The sequence below is a fragment of the Sander lucioperca genome, chromosome 5 (genome assembly GCF_008315115.2).
Source record: "Sander lucioperca isolate FBNREF2018 chromosome 5, SLUC_FBN_1.2, whole genome shotgun sequence".
Taxonomy (NCBI): Eukaryota; Metazoa; Chordata; class Actinopteri; order Perciformes; family Percidae; genus Sander; species Sander lucioperca.
The window spans coordinates 42,462,946-42,484,650 of record NC_050177.1 but is presented as its reverse complement, the minus strand read 5'-3'; the positions used below and the strand labels follow the sequence as shown (position 1 = coordinate 42,484,650).

The window sequence follows — 21,705 nt, the reverse complement described above, 5'->3', positions numbered from 1 at the left end:
ATGCTATTTTCCAATAAACTGTAGCTGTCATATTTCACGGGACCCACGTGAGTGCGGATTTCATGTCACTCTTTGTCACTTTGCCTAAGATTGAGTGACAAGCATAGACTGTATATAAGAATGGACCAACAGATCCCGTTTCTCTGGACAGAGACCAGTGAGGGCCTTTAGAAGCACTTTTCCGGTGAGCGCTGAGCGTTACTGCGCAGCCTCCAACTGAGAGAGACGACGTAAATGTGACGTGAGCAACCTGTCTGAAAGTTGTAAGTCTTCTGGTAGCTGTGCCAAGAGAAATCTCAATCATTCCCAATCTTGCAGAGAAGGAGAGTGTAGGTATATGTAAGGAGATAACATGGACACAGGCTAATTATTGATCACTAAAATGATAGTTAACATTAGTAATTAAACTTAAACAGCTAATGTAAGTCTAAACTGCCTGCGCGCTTCTCCTGTACTATACGGTAATTCCTCTTCTATGCGACAGTAAGTCGCATGGTTATGACACAGTCGTTAGCCTATTTTTACAAAAACGTCTGCTACAAAGCCATAACGTGAGGTACAAGGTAATGGAGCCTTTTATACATTGTCGTGTTTCTTTAGAAATAAACAATGGACAAATAAAGTCTTTAAACGCTTCAGATGTAAAGTTATTCGCTGTCAAAGTGACGCCAAAATGAATGGCAGTCAATGGAATGCTAACGGGGGGTGATCGCTTTGTAGCATCAAAATGGCGCCATAGGAGATTCGAGCTCTGAAGCGAAGCTTACCCCCTTGGTGACAAGTAGTACTCGCCCTGTTGTTTATTTGGTTGCCATGACTTCGCGAGTGATGACATCCTGTCACTGTTCCAGTTGCTCACCCTAAGGGGAGAGAGAGCGGATGACAGTTCGCTTCAATTGCTTGAGTTCAGTAGAGCACACAGCTCTGCAGAGTCGTGTGATTACGACTTTATGACTTTTCATAAACAGCTGAAGGAGCGACGGTGCGCGGTGTTCATAGCGGAAACCCTGTTGTGCGTCTGCCCTATTTCTGATACCGTGGCAGCAGAAATTTTACCGTGGCGGGCCGCCGCGGTAATATCAACATAGGGGAAACACTGAGTCAACTTCAATCTGTTATAAGAGCAAAACAAAGACAGTAGCAACATTATAGTGAGAGATTGAGCCCTGACACACCAAGGACACTGTCGCTCGTTGGTCCAAGTTGGGCCGGCGGTGAGCGACCGCCGGCTTTCGTCTGCCTTTTTTGTCGGCGTCAGCTGAACAGCTTGAAAACGTGAAGAAAGCAAACAATCAACTGTGAGAGCGCACACAGAAGGCTCTTCTCATTTTTCATGTCATATGATCAATCCAATACACATAGAGCTGTCAAAACTGGCCAAAAATGACGTTTGAATGTTCCCTCTAAAAAATACATGGGTTCGAACGATTGGAATATCTGTTTTTGCACATTATGTCCATAAGATGGCAAACGTACAACGAGATGCATAACTACTTGTGTAGGTGTATTTATTTTAACATAAACATGTCTTTTTAAAAGATCGACATATACCGACACATTACAAAATAAACTAACGTTAATAAACTAATGTTCTGCTAGGAAATTTAATAGAAAGACCGTAACGTTAGACCTCTCTCTGAACCGTGGTTGGTGCTAGACGAACCACCGGCCTCTACATTAGTAAAATGTAACAACTTAATGTTTCATTCACTCCCCCTTGTCACATTGTAGGAAAGCACATTGCTATCGCCAGAGTGTCAGGCTCATTTTCTGTGTGGCATGAAGCCCTGTTGGGTGGGTGGAAGTAGCAAGCTAACGTTGGCTAACTAGCTGTTTAGTTGTGGGTATCATGCACCGATCCGACTTTTTCAGTCCCGATACCGATGCCAGGGCTTTGTGTATCTGTCGATACCCGATTTGATACTGTTGTTGAATAAATAATAAACTGTATACCTTTTGCACCTTAAACCTTCCTTCCACCATGTGAAAGAGACTAAAGGCACCAGACTTTCCTAACTAAACATTACTTTCCTAACTAAGACAAAATAACATAGATGTAATGTAATTGAATTCTTATTTATTTGTTATTTAAAAAACAATTGTGCATTCAAATCGAAAATATAATGTAATCAAACTTCTTAAAATACATTTAAATAAATAACAATAATGGGCCTTTATATAGGTTTATAATGGCTTATTCTACTGTCAGGAGTACATAGAATATCACATGATGATGAGGATGATATCCTGCAGTGCAGTCACACAGAAGCAGACCTGGTTATTTATACTTGGTAGCTTAGAAGGGAAAGGGATGGTCCCTTTCTATGCCTCATTTGCTCTCTGTTGTTTTGTTAAACCTAAAACATTCAACAGGCAATTTGTTTAAACTTTGTTTCCCCGATACACACTGTCATTTCTAGCATGTATTTTGTAAATTTTTGTAGAATGGAGGCTGTTGGTCTATAATGCTTGCTAACACAGAGACAGTCACACACAAACCTTTGATGGCAGATAGCTAGTCTGCTGCACCTGGATGTTGTAAAAGTGAAAGTTCATTTTGTCTAAACAAAGGCCAGCTAGTGAAGTGGAAGTCAAAACAAGAGTTTTGATACACTCACACAAAGGCTATGCTAGAGGCAGTTGGGCCACACTTTGCTGCTCTCTTGATACATGTTGATTTCATTGTGCACTCTCTCCATGAACTTTATTGCTGGTCATGACCTTTCAACAAGGACAGACATTCTCTATAAGCTCTGGGTTACACTAAATGAACTATAAACTAGGGCTGTTGGAACGAATTCCGAAAGTCAAATATAATTTGAATAGTAAAAAAATCAATACTATTAGAATGCTGAAATTACTATTTGAATGTGATTTTTATATATATATATATATAAATAAGAATAAGGCTAACGTTAGCTAATCTCCCTCTTCTCATGTCACATCTGATGAACAATAAGTTATGGGAGTGAGAAACACAAGGCATTGTGAGCTAACGCTACGTACCAAGTAACGTTAGTACAGGGGGGAGTGACAGGCTGCGGCTGGAAATCGGAAGAAGGATGGGAATGACTTTAATATCAACATCCACCGAGCCAAAATGTTTGTTATCAATAGTTACCTCGTTCTGGTTTCCTAGCTGCGTTGAGAGTTTAGGAGCTTAGCTGGGAGCTTCATGGAGAAAGCTAAAGTTAATGTTAGCTGCCCTACAGCTGTCAGAGTTAGCTTCTACTTCATATATTACCTTCTAACAGCTGTATTCTCAGTAACGTGACAATCTGCAAAAAAACAGGTTGCTTTTAAATCACTTAGATAGTAGTGACAGCACCGTTTGACTAAGTTATCAGTGCCTCCAAGTTGTTGAAATAACTATTTTCCTGTTGACCAGAGTTATGGATCTGATCGCCTCATACCATAATTTAAAAGGCTATTAATCAGGCCTTGTTCTTTAATGCACTTTACTGAGATGCTATTTCACATCTTGGCCACATTCCATAACAGATGGCATATTTGCACATCCTTTCTAGGCCACTATCAGCCATTGAATGTAAACATTTTTTCTATGTACAATTAATTGATCAAGTCAATGAAATGCTTAATCAATATTCTGGTTCTATAAACTTAAGAAGCCGCTACTAGTCAGGTATAATATAACCTATTTGGTCTTGGATGGCCTTTAGGTAAGTGGTCAGTGCTCATAGTCAGTGATGATGACACTCGGAGTGTTGCAGATTTCCCTTTGCAGCGAATACTCAGCTGCATGGCAGAAAACACTGTTCTTTCACTACAGATTAATAATTATAAGAACCTGAAGTTATATCTAAAGATTCCATATTTAATCTGATCAATTGCTAATAAAAAAAAAAATACAAAGTATAATTTCATAATAATACGAAACAACAAAAACACTCATCTGGGTCTATATTAAGCAGTAATCAGAAATGTGGTTCCATTCGTCTGTCATAGACTACATCAATAAAGGGATTTAAGGATGTTCTGTCAGTCATGTAATTGCTTTAGTAATCTCCACAAAATATGCTGCTTTTTGTCTTCAGTTCGATCATTTTGATAATTAATATCTGTTGATAGGCCAACTATATCCTTAAAAACCTTCTACCGCGTGTGCAGGGTCCGAAATTAACACTCGCCAGTCGCCAAATGCGGAGGCGGGCCAACACACACACAGACAAACACTGGCGCGCACACCAACCACCAGCCACTACCTTCTGTTTACTGATAGCTAGCGTTTAACTCAGGCTAATTAATTAGCTAGTAAGTGCCGTTTTTTGGCAGCCAGCCTTCCAAATGAAAGCACAATGAAATTAAATGTTAACCCATCATTAACCGTTGACTGACAAGCAGGAAACGGAGTCTCAGTTCACCCGTCTGGGAGGCTCTGACACACTTTCCACACTCCGTGTCCGCGGACAGCTGTAGGCTGTTGATGTTTTGGTCAGTGTCGGACACATGCAGCCACTTTCCTGAAGCCGGTTGCGGGACTGACACAAGCCTGTCTCCAGCGCCTCCACCTGCATGTTATCAGCTGTGTGTCTGCCTGCTATACTCTCGGACGGCCGATTTAACTCGCCGGTCCTCATCAATATAGTTTCATGTGTCACGTAGCTCTCCACAAGCAGAAGAAAGAGGAGCTTAAAACGCAACTTGCTGGTCAAAGTTAGGACTAACAAGTTAATTAGCAGTTAAGAAATAGATTGTATAGCGTATTTACATTTTTTTTGTCATGCAAAAGACTTTTTTTTTTTTTTTTTTTTTTTTTTTTTACTTTATACAAAAAACATTAAACGCAGTGTCTGTCGTCGAATCACAAAAAAATGAAATTATCGTTCATTTATCGTTATCGAGGTAAAATGTGCAATTAATCATGTAATCGTATTTCAGGTCATATCGTGCAGCCCTACCTGTATTCTAGCAATGTATCATATTTGAGTGGATATTTTAACACAACCTTTGAGTGTTTGGCATGTTTGATAAGCCACTGATAGTGCACAACTGCCAATGTCTGTTTCTAATATGTGCATACTTGTGTGTAATAGCTTTACTAAGGAGGTATAGTCAGTGCTCTTGTATGACCCGTCTAAGGATCAAGTAAAGAAACACTTTGAAAAGCCCTCTGTCTTGTTGTGCCCACAGCAAGATGTGTGAGATTGGTAGGAGATGGCAATGTGCAGCATGTCCTGACTTGTCTGTCTGTGGGGAAGCAGGCATCTTCTTTCCTCCTTTTGCTGTCTTCTCCCCTTTCCTCTTGAGTGTTTTTTAGGCAAGAGGATGAGCAGGAGGAAGGGGGAAGGCAGGAAGTAAGCGTTGGGTAACAGGCCTAATGTACTGTGTAACAATTTCACTCACTCCCTCAGACACAGACACAAACACACACACACACACACACACTCAAAGCTCTCTAACATACATCATCCCCTCTCTGTTTCAGACACATGCACACTCAAATGTGATTTGATTTGGGTGAATAATATGACAAATGCTGTGTTTCTGCTTGACTTATCTTTCTGCCCTTTAATCATTCTGCTGCATTCTTAGAGGCTGTTCTGACCTGGTTTTAACATCTGTCCTGAGTAATCAGATCACAAGTGGACAGCTCTAAGTGCATGTGTTTTCACCTGTCTGTAGAATGTGTCTCCAAATGCGTCCTGAGTGACCACTTATGATCGGATCTCACTTCCCCGCACATGTACATCATTTCAGTTTGCATGTAGGCAGTTTGTGTGTGAACGTGTTTATAAATGTCAGTTGTTACTCTCAGATAAATTATACATTAGAAACGTGCAATGACTTGAAAAAGCGCTGTCCAGTCTGTCTGTGTGCCCACAAGGGTGTCTATGACGGGCTGCGGGTCCTCTGCAGGAGAGAAAGTTCAGCTCTCAGTACGTTTGTATTGATTTGCACGTTTCCTGATTTTGCCGCTTCAAAATAACGGGGGCACTTTAATTGTGTTTCAGTTTATCTTTGGTGGTTTCTGTGACATGAGAAATACTTTTAAACAATTGCGTAGTTCCACTCACAGTTGAGTAGGCAGTCCTTAATGTGGCCCAGGACACATTCCCATTCTCACTGCTATTAGAATGTGGACATGTGCTGCTCAAACTACCTCCGAATGTGGTTTTTAAGATCTCGATGCATGCTTCTCCCACTTAGAAATCATGGAGGGGTCTGAAATTGTCATCGTAGGTGCATGTCCACTGTGAGAGACATAATCTAAAAAAAAAAAATCCAGAAATCACAATATATGATTTTTTAACTATTTATTTGTATGATACAGCTGCAAATAAGTAGCAGCTGTATCATACAAATAAATAGTTAAAAAATCATATATTGTGATTTCTGGATTTATTTTTTTTAGATTATGTCTCTCACAGTGGACATGCACCTACGATGACAATTTCAGACCCCTCCATGATTTCTAAGAGGGAGAACTTGCAAAATAGCAGGGTGTTCAAATACTTATTTTCTTCACTGTATGTATTGTGATATAGCATGTTCTGGAAAATCAATTGAAATTGTTAATTGATTAAATAACCCGACATGCTTGTTTAGGTAGGTAGTCCTTTTAAATCCAAAAATCTTAATTTCCAAAGATATTAAGAGGGATAGCTAAAATGTTAATGAATGGAATGACATAATGTCTGATAGTAGACACATGTCTATTGTCTCATGCTACATATACGTAGTTATATCACCCACCCCTACTGTGGACCAGGGAGGAAAATTCTAATTCAAATTTGTATTTTCATTAATTGATTAATGCTTGATTAAAGGTAATTCTTTTTGTCAAATAATAAGTCGATGACATATTAAAAAGTAGTGAAAAAAAATTACAATTTTCTACAGCCCGAAGTGGTGTCTTCAAATATGTCTTGATTTTAACTTTCAATTCGAAACCTCAAATATATTTCATTTACTATATACCTGACAAAGAAAAGCAGCAAATCTTCACATTTGTGGGCAAGAACCAAGAATATTTGGCATTTTTGCATTAAAAATGACCATTGATTATCAAAATATTTGCCCATTAATATCCTTTTAACCGACCAATCAATTAATCAACTAATCGTTGCAGCTCAACTGTCATGTGTCATGCAGTGACTGCAGTTTGGGTTTTTTATAATTCCAATTCCTGCTTCTACCCCCTAATTGACATCGAGAAATATAGTTTTTTTCTTAAATATTGTTCTTGCTATAGCTCTACAGTACCATATTGAGTGTGTTAGTTTGCTTTGATAATAAATTGTAATCGAGTTCTGGTTGTGGTGATGGCACTAATACAAGTAGTTGCCAAATACAGGTTATGTTCAGGTCTTTATATCCCTCCGAATGTACTCGCCATAAAGTGTGGGCTTTGCAAGTAGAAAAAAACCCTGCAAAGGCAGGGTTGGGTACCGTTTGAATTTTTACGATTCCGATGCCGAACCGGTAATTTCAAAACGATTCCGATTCCTAAACCGATTCTTGAAAAACTGAAAAATGACATCAAAGAAAAGCTCTTTTATGGAGTTTTTTTAATTATTTAAAATTATTTAAATTTAACAATATATTAACGTTTTAAAGTACTTAAATATATAATAAGCAAGTCACCTAACGCATAACTACAATAATTTAACAAATAACAGTTACACTATTAACAAGTAACAACAAAATAAATGTTGAGTTGGTATGCAAACCAGCTTCAAACTTTAGCAGTTCTTTTGCGGAAAAATTACCATATTTGCCTTCTCTGGCAATAAGCACACCTCTCCTGACTTATGGCATGTCCTGCACAGGAGAAAACTCTCTCAGGTGATGTCCAAGAGGCCTGTACACACAGGTATGAGTTTGAAAGGGCAGACAATTTGGGGAGGCTGTCCCACTGTGAGTGCATGTCCGAGAATAGCGCGGACACGCGCTTCACACTGCGAGCAGGCACGTGCGCCACTCGGCAGAAAGGGGAGAAAGAAAAAAGAGTCGGAGCGACAGAGGGAAAATATTTCAGTTGGAACAGAAATTTGCGTTCTAATCCGGTCTGAATACTATCATTTGCGTAGGAACCGGATTCATAGTGGAACCGGGTTTCGGTACCCAACCCTATGCAAAGGGCAGAGTAATGTGTGATGTCCAGTTTTTCCGCACTGTAGGGTATACCCAATCTTGTGCTTTCAGCCTGACACACAAACTCTCACACAAGTGCATAACACACAACATCTCTGAAAGTGTGTGTGTGTGTGGCACATGCCACAGTTTAAGCTTCATATCAAGCAGCTTCTAGTTATCTATTTTAAAGACTAGTTTTACAGATAGCCATTATGCCATAGCTGTTTTTACATATGAACTCCGGATAATGTCTGAGGAATCAGGTCCTGACATAATCTGGAGTTTACTTCTCACACATGTAGTACACGACAGGAGATTGTCGATGGCGTGCGTGCATTGTGTGCTTTGTGTGCTTTGAACCCAACTCCATGCTGAGTAGGTTAAGCCTGAGCATTACACCTTCTGTGGGTGTTGTAATCTGTGTCACCTGTTGAAGGTTGACCTCATGCATAGTATCACCACGTGGCTGTGTGAGAGACAGATGAGCATGCAAGATGCACTTGCCTCAGCTTCCCTCTGTAGACGTTACACCATAGACCTAATTCTCTGTTTAGGATTAGCCTCATTAGGTGAGTCATGGAGGGATGTTTTCAAAGTTAATATCAGAGAAACCTAAAGAATGCTGTGAAGGCTAGTGAACATCATATATACAATCTTTTAATACTGTATAATATTACACCTTACAGCATTTGTGTTAACAATTTAGTCCTGTATAATGAAGAAATGACAATGCATGCAACTCTGTGATACATTTTTTCATCGTAGTAATAATCTGTCAATTTCTGATATTTTGATTGTTTAGTCTACATCAAGTTGTCGGTTTATTAGGTACACGTAGGTAAAACTAGTGAAGTCTAATACAACAGCCAGTGGTGGAAAAAGTATTCAGATCTTTTACGTAAAGTGCTCATATTATGCTCATTTCAGGTTCATAATTGTATTTAGAGGTTGTACCGGAATAGGGTTATGTGGTTTTATTTAAAAAAAAAAAAACACCATATTTTTGTTGTACTGCACATTGCTGCAGCTCCTCTTTTCACCCTGTGTGTTGAGCTCTCTGTTTTAGCTACAGAGTGAGACATCTCACTTCTGTTCCATCTTTGTTGGGAATCGCACATGCGCAGTACCTAGGTAAGCACTGCTAGCTAGTCAGTTGCAGAGGATGAGGGCGTGCCACGCTAGCAGCTAGGCGAGCATTATAACGTGTGTTAAAAAGTGATGAGCGTTCGTCACGGAAGTAAAGGCTGGACTACAATAGAGCTGTTTGGAGCAGTTTGTGAACAGTGTTTTTTCTGGAAAATAGTAAGTCCCTTTGGGGTGGACTTTGGGCTTTTTCACTTTGTAAACCTATAACATGCACAAAAAGATAAACACAACACACAATAAAGGAAAGGGAAAAAGCCAAAAAGCATAATATGAGCACTTAAAAGCCCATGTTGCAGGGTTTATTTTCTAATGAATTTGTGCAATTTGCTTGTTGGTAATAAACATTTAAACTGTTACCCAACAACATCAAATACAATGGATATCACAAAACGGAATAAAATACGAAAAAGTAGTACTATTTTACAGCAGTTTGCAATGATTCTCTTTTCCCCCACAATACATTGCATTACGTCACGTTGGGGAGACGACAGACGAAAGCTTATATATAGCCTACAGTATTTATATACAGTCTATGCGAAAGCCCCATCTGTGTTCACTGTTTATGGGCTCGGTCTATGCCGCTAGTGTTGCAAAATATGACTTTTGGTCTCGACCGAGTCCATGTGTCTTTATTATGTGTATAATAATATTGGAGGGAAAGTGAAACACAGCTTGGACGGGGATTAGGGTGCATCAAAAAACACAATTCTTGAATTTTGATATGGCTGGGTGCTAAAAGTGTTTCAATATATGTAAAAACAACACATGCAAAATATTTTTCCAGTACATGATGATTTAGGGGTGCCACCGCACATCTGTTTTTGTTGGATAAAGTGGTTAACAGTGCTCAATGGTCGCCATGGAGATCTGAGGTAAACAATACTACAGCTCAAGAAAACTGAGGTGATCTTTCTGTTTGAGGTGATCTTTCTGTGTTGGGTATGTATTATTACATATTACTATCATATCTGTAGTTGTGTCTTTGTATACTTATTTATCATAAGTCATGTAAGTCATATTTATAGGTATTTGGTGCTCATTACATCTAGCTAACGTTAGCTAGCAACAGTTTGCTAACCACAGTTAGCTATCTATGTTAGCTAAGCTATTAAGCTTAACATCAACAGTATTCTAGAGTGGACAATGTCATTCAGAGTATAGATGTCTCATGTTTATTGAGAGTAGCATTGCAGTTGTTACAGTAAATTAACATTTTAAATACAAGTATATTTGCAGGCACAGCTAGCTACTCTGGTAGTGATGTAACTTAGACTATGTACAGTTATGATGAAGTTAGACTATGTACAGCTAAAATTTGAGGCTTATGCAAGAATGGTTTATCATAATTGAGTGATATTAAGTATGGTAAAATATGATTTTAAACACTATCCTTGAGTTTGTATCCTTTTCATTCTCAGGCACTGCACAACACAACCCACCCCAGGATCCAGCTCTCCTAAGATGCTGCCCTCACCAACTGGTCCCTGCCAGACTAGTAGTCGCAGCCTGGTCTTTGGTCTGGGCCCCAGCATCACCAGTGAGGATGGCATCATCATCATCATGGCACCAAACTGCCAACTGGTCGTCAGATTAGAGAGTAATAATACGCTGCATGCTTGCCAAGAAACCTGGTGCAAATGGAGCATTGTCGCAGTTCGAGGCAGCCAAGGTTGTCCTGGAACAGGTGACGCCATTTTACAAGAAAGCCAACATCCCAATGGTGAGCGACAAGCGTGCGTGCCACAAGATGGTAGACTTAGTCAATGCTAACAACAAGCTGCGGTTTATCTCCTAGGCCAAGCGCTCCAGTGAGACTACAGCGAAACAATTGGAGAAAATGGAGTGCAGACTTGATGCCACATTTCCGCTGTGGCCTCCAAATGTTGAAAAGCTGATTGATAACCCAGAAGACCTAGCTTTCTTGGCCAGCATGAAGACTGAGAGAGTGGCCACATTTGGTGTATTGGACAAAAAGCTGCAGCTCAAGGTGAGGCGGCGAGAGGAGCGTCAAGCTGCCGCAGCATCCAGGCTGTCCCACTGTGAAAAGGAGCTGGAGGAGATGACGGCAATGTCCAGCTTGGAGTCGGAGAGTGATGAGGAGTCAGAGGAGGATACTAACACAGTCTATCCACCATCTGAGGGCGAACCATCCCACAAGCATAAGAAGACTGGAACAAACGTCTTCATTCCACATGACATCCTTAGCCAACCAAGTTTAGTTAGTGTCAGCTCTTACCACTAGGCCCTGTTAGTTGCCAGTGAGTTAGCCACTAGAGAGGGTTTGTTCTTTTAAGTGTGTCAGTATCGCCCCTTGTGTTTAACAATAAAGTCATTTAAACTTTATGTGTCCGACATCCATCACTGCTGCACAAAATTCAGGGTAAGGCCACGTGAACATGTCCCATTGACCTCCATTCATTTTGTCTATAGGACAAATGAATGGAGAATCTTGAAAGTTGAATTCTGAGAAACGTCCAAGTTGCCCAAAGGGCAAACAAACAACTTTTACTTTGATAACCCTATAGAACATGTTACTATATAAACGTTCACTGTACTCAACGTTTCCAGGTCAACCTTTTGGCAATTAGACTAAAAATCTTTCGAAATTTCGCCAAAGTTCATGTGTTAGGTGGCACCCCTAAATCTCAATGGAATTCCTCAAAACTTTGCAAAAGTCATTTTTATGTTAATTGGAACAAAATGCAATGCCAGCCAAATTGATATTTTGAAATTAAAATTTCCCATTCAAATTTGATGCACCCTAACGGGGATGCTGTTCGGCTTTTCACAAGTTTAGACAGCTAGCTACGCTGACGTTTGCTAACGTTAGCGCAACAGCGTTAGCCTAGACTGCTAGCTAGGTAAATATTACGACTGCCTTCGGAGTTTCCTATATCTGCGTCCACGTTGTCAACATAAGACATGTTGCGTTAGTGCTCCTTTTGTACCATCATTTTATTGAATGAAATGTTAAGCTTCGCTCCTACGAGATGGGTGGGTTTTTGTTAGCTACATACAAAGCTAACTGGCTATAGTTAGCCTGTATGCTAGCGGAATTAGCTAACGTTACGTAACCAGCCAGCAACTTCGGCAATCGGCAGTAATTTCGGTAAGCTAACCACGACAGTATTGTCGCCCACAATCAACCTCTCCTGCTAAAAGCAGTCAATCTGCAGTGATGTTTGAAATAGAGACGCTTGTGGATGTGTTAGCTGTCGTGGTTAGCTCGCCGGAACTACTGCCAAAGCTGCTGGCTGGCTACGCAACGTTAGCTAATTCCGCTAGCACAGGCTAACTATAGCCAGTTAACTTTGTGTGTAACGTAGCTAACAAAAACCCACCCATCTCGTAGGAGCGAAGCTTAACATTTCATTCAATACAATTATGGTACAAAAGGAGCACTAACGCCACATGTCTTATGCTGACAACGTGGACGCAGATATAGGAAACAACGAAGGCAGTCGTAATATTTACCTAGCCGTTTAGGCTAACGCTGTTGCGCTAACATTAGCAAAACGTCGGCGTAGCTTTAGCTAGCTGTCTAAACTTGTGAAAAGCCGAACAGCATCCCCATCCAAGTAATAAATAAACACTAGGCAAATATGTTGTTACTGGAGCTAGTAGGGTCCATCAAAACGTGAGATATCTAATCGAAAAAGTGTTTACAACGTCGGGGGATTTCACAGGTAGGACTGACTGGCAAGTTAGCCCATAGCTAGCATGATGTCTTCTATTTCTAGATCTAGCTAGATTACCAGTACTTATCTGAACTAACGACATGATCACTGTCACTAGATATAAAGAAAACATTGACTTTCACTCGGTGCTATTCACTGACAGTAAAAACACCTCTTCCACCTCTTCCTCATCCCAGTCAGTCACCATAGTTCTAGTACTAGGCTGAGGCACGTCTCCCCAACGTGACGGTGACTAAAACGGTAAAAACTGGCCTTTAACACTATTTGGTGACATTTTTAACAATGATATACATATGTTGAGTGCTTTATGTACCCATTAATCAACAGTGGTGGTTAACCTGCAACATGGGCTTTAAGTAAAAGTACTAATACCACACTGTGTAAAAAAAAAAAAAAAAGAAAGAAAAAAAGTCTTGCAGTAAAAAATGTTACTTAAGCAAAAGTATGTTAGTATTATCAGTAAATTGTAATTAAAGCATTAAAAGTAAAAGTACTCAATGCATAAAAATGCTCACATTTTAGAAACTGGAAATGATCAAAACAGTTCTGTGTTTAATCGTCTAATCATTTATTTTTATCATTTGTATTGTATGCCTATATATTGTTGGGTAGTTTGATTTATATTAAAACATCGTATTTTATAAACTACATGTGTTTTGTGTGCAAAAATCTTAATTTGTAAATAGGGTTGTGCCGATGGACAATATCGTCCATCGTGATTGGCTGACCGACATCACGATGGAGAGCCATTGTGATGCCACACCCCCCACCCTGTCAGACACACACTGATCCTAGTCTCTTCACCTAAATACATTGTTCGTCTGTTATTTTATCACTAAATTCACTTCTGAGACTTTTTTAATAAGAGAAATCAACTATGTAGAGCTCAAATATGGGCCGTTTTACGAAAATGAATGGCTAATTGCAAATTTGGTCCGACTGTGTCGGATTTCACGAGCTCCAGAGTCTGACGTGACAGCCAGCCGGTGCCTGCCGGGGTCGGTGGCTTGCCGGTCGGGCTGTCCACCTTCACAGACCCGCTGTGAGCTGGATGGAGCTCTATCAGGAGACTCGCCGACAAGAGGCGTTTAGTTCCCCGATCTTTTGTTTAAATAACACAACACACACATCCATTATAAGATTAACTGGAACCTGTGGTTTTTCGAAGTTATAATGCTCCACAAGTGATTGCGGGGCGTAACGTAACAAGCTCGCTGACCGGGCTATCACTCACACACACGGTCCACGGAGCAGGCAGAGGAGAGTGAGAGCAGTGTCTGACAGGGCAGAGAGATACCCGTCTCCCTTTGACAGTCTTGTAAATAAATTATAATATGTATATTAGAGCTGTCAGTCTTCTTCTGTCATAGACGCCGATTTATGTTTTCCTCCGTGGGTGCTCGCAGGCACACGCCCTTTAAAAAAAAAATTAGTCAAAAAATGTTTGCATTTCAGAACCTTATGAAATGGGAAGCGGCCCACACAACAACACATACGCCTATTAACTCGATAATAAAGCCGTAAAGTTGGCTATCTTTCAACTTCTCACAAATACAGATAGGATTGGAGATGAGAAGTTTAACTGACATGTAACCGCGATCAGCGCTCACACGCTCCACTTAGCACCAACTGCAAAGTTTAATTTTAAATGAATGTAGCCAAATGGCAGTCTGGCACACGTGGATGCTCAGTATTTTCTGTAGGTGCTGTAGTTTTTTTTTAGTTTTTAAGTAGAAAAAAATATTAATGTGAAGATATCAACAACCATCGCGATGATTTACTGTAAACATCGTCAACTGCCAAGTTAGGGGACATCGCCCAACCCTATTTGTAAAGTAACTAGTAACTGGAGCTTTCAGATGAATGTAGTGGAGTAGAAAGTACATTTCTCTCTGAAATGCAGTGGAGTAGAAGTACAAATTGGCATGAAAAGAAACGACTCAGGTAAAGTACAAGTACCTCAAATTTGTACAGTACTTGGGTAAATATACGTAGTTACATTCCACCACAACCTCCCTGCAATAAATCCTACCTTGAAGGTTTGTATTATGTTTTTATTAAAACTGATTTTGAGACATTTGATTCTATTTATTTTTAGTGGTTATTTTTATTTTAACAGTTATTTCTGAGGCTATTGTATGTGTTACTGTTGAATAGTATTTCAAGCAAGACACAGGAACTTTACTTGGGTCTTGAGGACCTGCAGCTATTTGTAGACAAACGGAAACCTCTACTTTACATTTACTACCACAACTTTACTGTTCATTTCTCCTTTTCTCCAATCGACAACACCTGTCTGCTCTGAGCTCATTTACTCTCTCTCTCTCTCTCTCTCTCTTTCACATGGTAGTACTGTTAGCATCAAAGCTTGCACTTGTTGCATTTTACAAGTTGTTTTTTTCATCGTAGGGCTGCGTGTGTGCATGTGAAGGTGCTTCCAACCTTCTGGTTGGTTAAAAAAAAAGAAGGAAGAATGACATTTGCCCCCTCTAAGTGTTACTGTGACATAAGTTTGATTATAAGCTCCTAATAAGCTCTCAGTAATCTCAGTCTTACTAGCCTCTAGGCTATATGGTAGGTGCATTGTTCTTGTACACTTGCGTTAAAGCTGGCACTCACCTGGAACGTTGTGATACACTGTGTAATAATCCATCCAATGAAAAATGTAATTGTGCCATTTAGAGCTATGTATTCCGAAATTCACGTGAACTACTCTTCGCATTGGCAAAAATTAGATCCACGGCACTCATTTTAGGGCTGCACAATTATGGCCAAAATGATAATCACGATTATTTTGATCAATATATTGATCACGATTAATTATCATGATTATTTGTTGATTTTAACCAAAACAAATTTTATTGTCAAATAGACTAATTATAACTGCTTTCACATCCATATTGTGCTACATTCCTGCCAATACATCCATATTGTACTACATTCCTCCTTTGTTGAAGGATACTATGAAGGAGTATGCCATTTCAGCTGTTGTGCGACCGCTTTCCAAACATGCACGTTTGCCGTGAAAAGATACAGGCGACGCAATTTTCTGTTCACGTTAACGGCGCGTGTTAAAATCCGGTGCCAATAGGGCACCGGTGCCCGGTATCTACCGGACGAAATAGCAACGCGGATTACGGTCCCACTTAAATGTCTGCGTTGCGCTCTGATGCTCCAAAACAGACGTTACAGGCAACAGAAACATCACTGCATGTCACGCTAGTAAACACTAATAACACGTTACACAGCAGGTAACGTTAGCCTACCATTAGCTACAGTAGTAATTGGATTAAACACGGCTAAAATGCTGACAGCTAAACGGTGTAGTGTGACTGTATTTCACTGTAGAGGATTCCAACAGCGGGATGTACAACAGTCTGCCGCTAAAGCTATGAGCTTAAAGACTCAAACTAGCACTGGTCACTGCTGTTGTCTGAAAAACAACACAGACGGGACAAAATGTTGCGTTTACTGGTAAACTGGTAAACCTTGTGACGACTTTGTGGAATTGTCCTCCCGTTACTCTGTCCTCTGTGACTGTCTGCATCTAAACTAAGCTGCGCGGTGCAGGGAACAACTCTGATTGGCTCATGGAGGCACGTGATCAGAGTGGTTTACGGAGCTTTGGAGAAAAAAAAACTTTGAGACAGAGCGTTCTATGAACGGAATGAAGCATTTTAAATATCGCTCGATCACGTGAATTTGATCGTGGGAAGCCAAAATCGTGATCATGATTAAAATTCGATTAATTGTGCAGCCCTAACTCATTTCAAACACAAAATCCATCCGCATGTGTTGTTCACTGCCCAGCCTGTTAACCGGTACTGACAATGTTATCTTCACTTCACCTGTCTCTCCTATGCACCATGGTCCGTGTGCCCCTGTATTTCAGCCGCACTCGGTGAAACATGTACGTGTACTGTAGATGTCGGCATTGTTTAAGTGTGGAAGTGTGTGTGATCCAGATGTCCTGTTACCCTTCAAAAGATGCAGAGCGGAGCGATTACGTCAACAAAACTGGATGACTGCCAATGCCAAGAATAGATTCCTAGAGCTTGAAAAACCATATAGTTACACATTCCAAACAGACTCATATATATGCACATACATGGCAAGAATTGTTTAAATATTACTTAATTACCTCCGCCAAGTTTTCGGTCCGGTTTGTCTGTTTGTAGGTTATTTGTCTGTCAGCAGGATTACGGAAAAACTACTGGCTCGATTAGTATGGGCCAAGGAAGAACCCATTGCAATCTGGAGCGGACCCGAATCACTTTTTTGTTTTTTTTACTTTTGTTAACGTTGCGGGGCGTTTGTGCTGCTTTTATGTGATGTTGGATTAATAGAAAAAATCTGTTCCAGACTTGGGGAAATTCACATTGCATTAACATTATGAGCAAGGGCAAGCCTTGGCGGAGGTCTGCGCTCTCTGAGTGCCCTTCTAGTTTATCTCTGTTTTTGCTAATAATGTTCAGTGTCTTAATATCTGATTTTTTTTTTTTTTTTTATTTATTAATTTTTTATGATTTCAGCAGCGCTACGCCGATACAAAAAATACAAGGGTAATTGTATTAGGTGGGCTAAAAGCTTCTTAAGGCTGGGTGCCATTCCACTATTTTAATAATAAAGAAACCTTCAGGATGCATCGCTATATTTATAAATTAAGAGCTCATCCACGAAAATTGCATAATTGAATAATCAAATTATCTTTGGTAAACACTAGGGCTACAACTGACGATTATTTTCATAGTCGATTAATCTGTTGATTATTTTCTCGATTAATCGATTAGTTGTTTGATCTATAAAAATGTCAAAACATGGTGAAAAATGTGGATCAGTGTTTCCCAAAGCCTAAGAGGACGTCCTCAAATGTCTTGTTTTGTCCAAAACTCAAAGATATTCAGTTTACTGTCACAAAGGAGAGAAGAAACTAGAACATATTCACATTTAACAAGCTGGAATCAGAGAAATCTTTTTTTTTTTTTTTTATAAAAAAAAAAGACTCAAACGATTAATCGATTATCAAAATAGTTGGCGATTAATTTAATAGTTGACAACTAATCGATTAATCGATTCATCGTTGCACCTCTAGTAAACACAGTCTTTGTAAATTAGTACATGTAGGGAAGACTACAGATACACGTTTTCCGCAATTGTACAATGCCCTTAAAGGCAAGCTACACAAAGACACACACTGATCTGGATTATTGCCACTGTTAGATGTGGTTCTGTGCTCTCCCAGGAGCCCCCTCTTCGCTCTCCCTCACTCCCTTTTCCTGTCTGCAACAGGAAGTTACCCATGTCGGGCTTCAGATGGCCTTCTTCGTGTCTGTTATCAGGAAAGGGAGAGCTCAGGATGGCACTCAACAGAATTTAACAGATGAGGCGCTGTTTGTGTGTGTGTGTGTGTGTGTGTTAATGCTGGACACATGCTTTTCATTTTTTCCATACATACATACATACTTACTGTACTGTACTCGCTCATCTATTTTTGGATGAAGATGTGTTTTGGAGTAGCTCCATTAGCTTTGCTTGATAGTCATTAAAGGCGTTTACCCATTCCTAAGTGGCAGAGCAAAGCTCCTGTCACACACCATCACCGTCCACACTGCCGGAGCCATTGTAGAGGGCTCAGCCTGTTATGCAAGAGCGCTCGCAGTCGAAGGTCATGGCTCATGTCAGGTTACCCAAACAAGCTGTAATCTAGACAAAGCACTGTATATTTGACAACGCTCAGTTCGCCATTCATCATCTTAAGAAATGCCAGTACCTCATCGTAGTATGTTGTTGTTTTTTTTAAATCAGTTGGTGGCAGATAATTATTTGTGTTTATTACTTGTCTTTGCATGTTTGTTTAGGGTTGGGTATCAGTTGGGTTTTTTCCGATATCGGTGCTAAAACAATACTTTTAAAATGGTGCCAGTGCCTGAACCGATACTTTTAAAAATATTTAAAAAAAATATGTATATATTTTAGGGCTGTCAAAATAACGCGTTAATTTCGATTAATTAATTTGAGAAAAAATAACGCACATTAACGCAGATTAATCCATTCCATATTGACGTTTGACCCGGAGCCGTTCTAGCCACCATTGGACTGTAAAATGGAGGGAGACGAGAATGTGCTGCCTCGATCATTAACTGGAACATTTACTTGTAAAAATCTTCTTCCTGCCAACCCTGGCTACCGAAATCTGGTGCCACTGATATGTCTGCTCTTCTCTCTGATGCTCTGAAGACGATACAGGTAACACAAACACCGCTGCATGTGACGCTAGTTAACACTATACTCGACAGCAGCTAACGTTAGCCTACCGCTAGCTAGTTAACACTATACTCGACAGCAGCTAACGTTAGCCTACCGCTAGCTAGTAGCTGGATTAAACACGGTTACAATGCTGACAGCTAACGCTGAACGGTGTAAAGTTTGACTGTATTTTACTGTAGAGGACTGTGACTCAACAATCTGCAGCTGCCGAGCTGCCGTCGGAAAAACAACACAGACGGTGCGTTCAATGAAACTGGTAAACTACAGCTTCGTGGTGCATTTCAAGTTATTGTAAATGTCCTTGGTGGTTGTTTTTGTCGTTCAACAGCAATTTACTAGTGAAATAAGTTATTGTTATACATTATTATTAAATCATTTAATTTTGACCATATGGCCTTAGCAATAAACAAGCCGTTCTTTAATGTCACCGACTGTTGTTTAGTACCCTTTGTTTTCTTTTCTTTTTTTTACTTTCTTAAAAAGTATCGGTTCAGGCACCGTTAATTATGTATGCGATTAATTTCGATTAATTAATCAGTCTGTAATGAATTAGATTCATTTTTTTAATCGATTGACAGCCCTAATATATTTAAAAAAGAAAAAAGGAGCACAAAACGACAGTCGGCGACATTTAAGAACGGCTTGTTTATTGCTAAGGCCATATGGTCAAAGTGATTATTTAAAAATGTAATAACAATAACTTATAACATTAACTTATTTCACCAGTAAATTGCTGGTAAATGACAAAAACAGCCACTAGGTGGAAAAAGGGTATTTTACAATAACTTTGAATGCACCACGAGGCTGGTGAGGCGAGTTTCAAATGAACTGTCTGTGTTGTTTTTTCGAGAACGGCAGCTGCGGACTGTTACGTCTCGGTGTTGGAATCCTCTACAGTGATATACAGTCACACCATTTAACGTTAGCTGTCTGCATTTTAACCGTGTTTAATCCAACTGCTAGCTAGCGGTAGGCTAACGTTACCTGCTGCCAAGTGTAATGTTAACTAGCGTCACATGCAGTGATGCTTCTGTTGCCTCTAACGTCGGTTTCGGAGCATCAGAGGGCATCGCTGGCATTTCAGTAGCACCGAAATGAGGCACCGAAATCCGCGTTACTATTCGGTCTGGTAGATACCGGTTGTTAAGGCAGCACCGGGTTTTGGTACCCAATCCTATATTTGTTAATGGATAAGCAGTGCCAAGTCATGTTAAATTGAGTCCGTCTGACTCACGCCAACCCCTTAGCTCTTTTGCTGGTTATATTCTTGGCACTTTGCTCTTCAGTGATTATTGTGTTATCATTGCAGTATTGCAAGGGCCCTGGGACCATACCCTGGAATTGTAGCCTGTAATTTAAGTGTCAATTTAATACCATAAATGTGAAGGTATTGTCTGTGCTTTGAACACTCAAGAGCTGCTAAACAAAGTACATGGTTTAACATAAATTATTTCTTGTTTTGTTTCCTCACTCTCTTTCACTCTCCTCTCTGTTTCTGTCTCTTTCTGTCTTCCATATTTCTTCCTTCCTCACCGTTTCCTTCGTAATCTCGCCCTCATCACCACTTCACCCTCTGTCCCTCTCCTCATTCATCCTTAACTCTTCCTCCATCCCTTTCTTTTCTCTGTCTTCAGGTGGCTATAAAAATAGTGGATAAAACCCAGCTGGACGATGAAAACCTGAAAAAGATCTTCAGAGAGGTGCAAATCATGAAGTTGCTGAAGCACCCCCACATAATCCGCCTCTACCAGGTACACATTGACACTCACCTACAGAGCCGATAACACACCTTGCTCACATCTTACTAGGGGTGGAACGGTACATGTATTCGTATTGAACCGAAACGGTACGGGCGTCTCGGTTCGGTCCATGAATTTACACGGAGAATACACGTTATAAAAATAAATAAAACTTGCGTGCAAATTAATTAATGTAATGCAGAACTACTGTTAGACACGCGGTTCTTTAGGGACACCTAATCTGTAGCCCTGCCCTTAGCTCGGAAGCTCCCGAGCTCCGCCTACATGTCGAGTCAGTCAGTCCAGTGAGTCCACATGAAGCAAACTAGTCCCTTCCATATACAACCAAACACTGACGTAGCTGTATCCCTTCTCGCCTCGACCACAAATGGCCTCCAGGCCCGTTTGCTTCGCTGTTAGCTCCGCCGTTAGCTGTTAGCTCCGCTATTAGCTTTTAGCTCCGCCGTTAGCTGTTAGCTCCGCTATTAGCTGTTAGCTTCGCCGTTAGCGTGTGAAGCTAACACAAAAACTCGTCAACTGCTCTGTGTAGGCTAACGGAAGCTGCTCTTTTAACACCCCTGCTCGGTGCATTCACATATGAGAGCAGTGCTTGTCTCCCATATCACACTAGTAACTGATTGTCTTATTTTGTTTACAAGTTCTGGATGGAGTCTGGAGATGATGCAGGGTAGCTACTTATTGTTTACTGTTTACATCTTACTTTATACACTTCAAGCTGTTAGAGCTAGCTCAGTGGA

General features: G+C 40.3%; 1 protein-coding gene across 1 annotated transcript in view; it reads left to right on the top strand.

Annotated features, from left to right (window-relative positions):
• LOC116038868 (serine/threonine-protein kinase SIK3 homolog) overlaps positions 1–21,705 on the top strand; it is a 38,455-nt gene that overhangs the window by 2,465 nt on the left and 14,285 nt on the right. The window contains exon 2 of the mRNA XM_036001128.1: positions 20,843–20,961. Coding sequence (XP_035857021.1) covers positions 20,843–20,961 — 119 coding nt within the window. The remainder of the gene's footprint in view (positions 1–20,842; positions 20,962–21,705) is intronic.